At 62.7% G+C, this 3,914-nt stretch overlaps 1 protein-coding gene across 2 annotated transcripts in view; it reads left to right on the top strand.

The window, feature by feature from the left end:
- The first annotated feature begins 1,883 nt into the window (after positions 1–1,883).
- Positions 1,884–3,914, top strand: part of ECEL1 (endothelin converting enzyme like 1) — a 14,670-nt gene continuing 12,639 nt past the window's right edge. For both annotated transcript variants that reach the window (XM_027875399.1, XM_027875398.1), the window contains exon 1: positions 1,884–2,672. In XM_027875399.1, coding sequence (XP_027731200.1) covers positions 1,884–2,672 — 789 coding nt within the window. The remainder of the gene's footprint in view (positions 2,673–3,914) is intronic.

Below are 3,914 nucleotides of genomic sequence, written 5' to 3'. Positions count from 1 at the left end.
GCTCTCTCTCTCTCTCTCTCTCTCTCTCTCTCTCACTCTCTCTCTCTCTCTCTCTCATTCCCCCCTCCTTTTCTCTCTGCCTTCTCCTTTTTTGCTTCCAGCTTCCCCCAATCGGACAATGAGGTCAGACTTCCTAGTGGCCCTAGCCTATTTGCATAATAATCTGCTTAGTGCTCCCGCGGCCCCCACCCTCGGCCTTGGCTGTCCCCGCCCCCCCCCCGCCCCTCCCCGACCGCTGCGGTCCCTGCTCCCCAGATCACACACACGCGCTGACAGGTAGGGGGCGAGGGGGGGGGAGGGATTGGGTAGGGAAGAGGGTGGAGCCGCCAGCGCTGCCCCCTCTGCTGGGGCTGGCAGCTCGGCAGAGTCCTACGCTGTGTCTGGGAGAGCGACTCCGACTGGGTTCCCGGCCCAGGGCCAGTCCCAGCCCCGGGCCGGCCCCGGCCCCAGCCCCTCCTCAGCGGAGGTTCTCTGTCCTGCATCTTGGCCTGGGTAAGTCTGTCCTATCTGCCTGTGTGTGCGCCTAGTCCTCATATCTGAGCACCGCTCTCTTTGCTGTCTCTTTGTCTCTCTTATCTCTTCCTGTCTCTGGCTCCATCTCTTCTCGGGTCTCTTTCTGCCGGGAGGGGACAGTTTGTGGTTGCCCAGGTGGGGCTGGGGTTAGGTCTGGGGGGAGAGGTTGGGCCTCGGAGAAGACAAAGTTTCCTCAAGTTCTGGCTGCCAGGGGAGTACCTGTTGGAGCCGGGCGCTGCCCGCTGGGCACCCTGGTCCCGATTCCTCAGGCCGCTCCCTCCGCTGGCTGAGGCAAGAAACCCAAATCCCCAGAACCTCGGACTGTTTTACAGGCTTGGCCAAGGTTCCTGGGAAGGGGTGAAGTCCTGACAGTAAAGCGTAGTCAGGTGGGAATCTCCAGAACCTCGAACAGCTCCCCGGGCGCAGCAATGCGGGCCAGGCTGTGGAGGAAGGGGGAGGAGGAAAAGATGGGTGGAGGGAGGGAAGCAGACTGATCTCGAGCTCCGAGGGGAGAAAGTTTGCTTTTTCCGATGCTTTCGGGGGAGAATGGCTCTGCTCAAAGTGTGGAAAGGCGGTTGGAAAGGAGATGGCTTTGTGGGACCAAAGGACCCTCCGCTCCTAGGAGGTCTCTCCTTCCTCCAGCCTCCCTTCTCTGTTCCCTTATTCCTTTCTCGGTCCAGTCCCGGCCGCGGGGTGTACGGGTACAACTTGTTTGGGAACAGACATTATCCCACGACCGAGGCAAAGGGCATCTCGACTCCCTAGCCCACCCAATTCAATGCCTTCGCTGCATCCCCCGTTAGTGAGGGCAGCTGGATCTAAGGATCAGAGCTCAGGGTCTCGCGACCCCCTTCTTTCCCACTGCGTCTGGCCTCTTCTTCTGTCTCGTTCTAGACTCCATTTGACCCCCTCCTCTCTCCTAACTTGCTTCGCCCCTCTTTCTCCTTCCATCTCTGCCATCCACTTGCCTTCATTTATCCCCGAGGGAGAGAGGAAGAGATGAGACTGGGGACACTGAAGGAAGGATAGCTCCATGGGGAGGGGTTCGGAGGGCCCCATCCTGGGCATCGGGGGTGGAGAGAACCCCCACCTCCAAGTCTCGAGGGCTCTGCAGGGTCCGAAGGGACGGGAGGGAAGACCCTACTTTGAGCCCTCAGGGGAGGGTCTCCGAAGACAGTGGCGATGGAGGGATCTCCTCCCTGAGCCCTGGACCCTCTTCGCTCCCTTCCCTTCTTTCCCGCAGGCTGCAGCCTGGACCATGAGCAGGCAACCGCAGCTGGTGAAGGTGGCGTCGGGGACAGAGCCGAGGCATCTCCTGTAGCTGGCGCCGAGGTGAGGGAAGGGGCGGCCCAGCGAGGGCCGCTGGCGCCATGGAGCCCACTTACTCGCTGACAGCGCACTACGATGAGTTTCAGGAGGTCAAATACATGAGCAAGTGCGGCCCCGGCAGCTCCGGCAGCGGCTCTCTGCCGCATGGCTTCCCCCTCCCGAGGGCCACCGCCAACTCTGGCCGCGGCGCCTCCGGGGCCGGCTTGAGCCGCTGGAACCGGCGCGAGGTGTGCCTGCTGTCGGGGCTGGTGTTCGCAGCCGGCCTCTGCGCCATCCTCGGGGCCATGCTGGTCCTCAAGTACCTGGGGCCCGGCGCCGGCGGCGGGGGCGCGGGCTCCGCGTGCCCCGAGGGCTGCCCCGAGCGCAAGGCCTTTGCCCGCGCCGCGCGCTTCCTGGCGGCCAACCTGGACGTCAGCATCGACCCGTGCCAGGACTTCTACTCTTTCGCGTGCGGCGGCTGGCTGCGGCGCCACGGCATCCCCGAGGACAAGCTCACCTACGGCACGATCGCCGCCATCGGCGAGCAGAACGAAGAACGCCTGCGGCGGCTGCTGGCGCGGCCCGGCGGCGGGCCCGGGGGCTCGGCCCAGCGCAAGGTGCGCGCCTTCTTCCGCTCGTGCCTCGACAGGGCCGAGATCGAGCGGCTGGGCCCGAGGCCCATGCTCGAGGTGATCGAGGACTGCGGGGGCTGGGACCTGCGCGGCGGCGGGGCCCAGCGCTGGGACCTCAACCGGCTGCTGTACAAGGCGCAGGGCGTCTACAGCGCCGCCGCGCTCTTCTCGCTCACGGTCAGCCTGGACGACAAGAACTCGTCGCGCTACGTCATCCGCGTGAGTGGCCGGCGGGCGCGGCGTGGCTGGTGAGGCGAGGTGGTCGGGCTCCCTGCGGGTCGTCACGCCTTGGGCTGGGCTGGGCTGGGCTGGGCTGACGGCGCTCACGCACACAGGCGCGCACACGCACGGACATACCCGTACACACACACTCATGCTCGCATACAGACGCGCACACGCCGCCAGCCCACTTCCTCCAGGTTGCTTCGAGGTACAGGGGCTGAGGACCCTCATCCTCGGCAGCGCACGGTGGACGTAGTGGAAACAGGGATGCTTTTGGAATCCCACCAAACCACAGTGTCTCCCTGGACGAGTCACATTTGTTGCCTGGGCCTCGGTTTCCTCATCTGTAAAACACTAGCTGACAGTTAGATAGCGTCTTTAATGGTTCACAGGCCATTTACCATGCCCTTGCCTCCACGTGCGTTCCCGCATCGCCGCCATATGGTTCCGGAGTCAGCTTCTCTGACTCAGAACGTTCGAGTCCCACACGTACCTCTGCCATGGGGGCCTTGCATGTGTGAGCTCAGCATGTCCCCACCTCTATTAGAAGACCTCTAAGGGCCTTTCAGTTCTAGATCTAGGCTCCTGTTAGAAGTGAGATGCCCCGTGAGACCGAAAAGCTGAAGGCCCAGAAAGACCGGGACAGTCACCCGCAGTTACACGCGGACTGCTTTCTAAGCGTCTCGGGCCAACCCGGGAGACTGGTGCTTAAGGCATGATTTATTCCCATTTCATAGATGAGGAAGCTTAGGCTCAGAGACGTCAAGTGACTTACTCAGGATCACACAGCGCCAAAGGCAGGATTCCTACGCAGGGAAACCGTCCAGATGGATGCTCAGATGCCTCTGGAGAGAGAAAGGGGCCAAGTAGAGACTGTGGGGGCAGGGAGGAGCTTAAAGTGTGTTTAAGGGGCCTGAGCCGGACCAGGGTGGGCTCTTCCTCCAGAGCCATCACTGGCTCTCAGTGCCAGAGAGGAGGAGGGGAGGGAGAGAAGGGGAAGAGAAGGAGTCAGCGGAGAGAGGGGGAGGGGAGGGAGGGAAGAAAGGAAGCAGGAGGTGAGGAGGTAATTTCCCCCAGAGTAATTGCGGTGTTTAGTGGAGCAGCGGGAAGCCGCAATTTCCCAGGCCACAGGCAGGCGGGCTGGAGGGCGGTGGCAGCTGAGAGGGAGTGAGTTCAGAGCGGCGGCTGCATAGTCGTCAGCTGTGTGTGTGTGTGTGTGTGTGTGTGTGTGTGTGTGTG

The sequence above is a fragment of the Vombatus ursinus genome, unplaced genomic scaffold (assembly GCF_900497805.2).
Source record: "Vombatus ursinus unplaced genomic scaffold, bare-nosed wombat genome assembly UNPS02014808.1, whole genome shotgun sequence".
NCBI lineage: Eukaryota > Metazoa > Chordata > Mammalia > Diprotodontia > Vombatidae > Vombatus > Vombatus ursinus.
The sequence above is the reverse complement of the archived record's forward strand: the minus strand, read 5'-3'. Positions and strand labels throughout refer to the sequence as shown.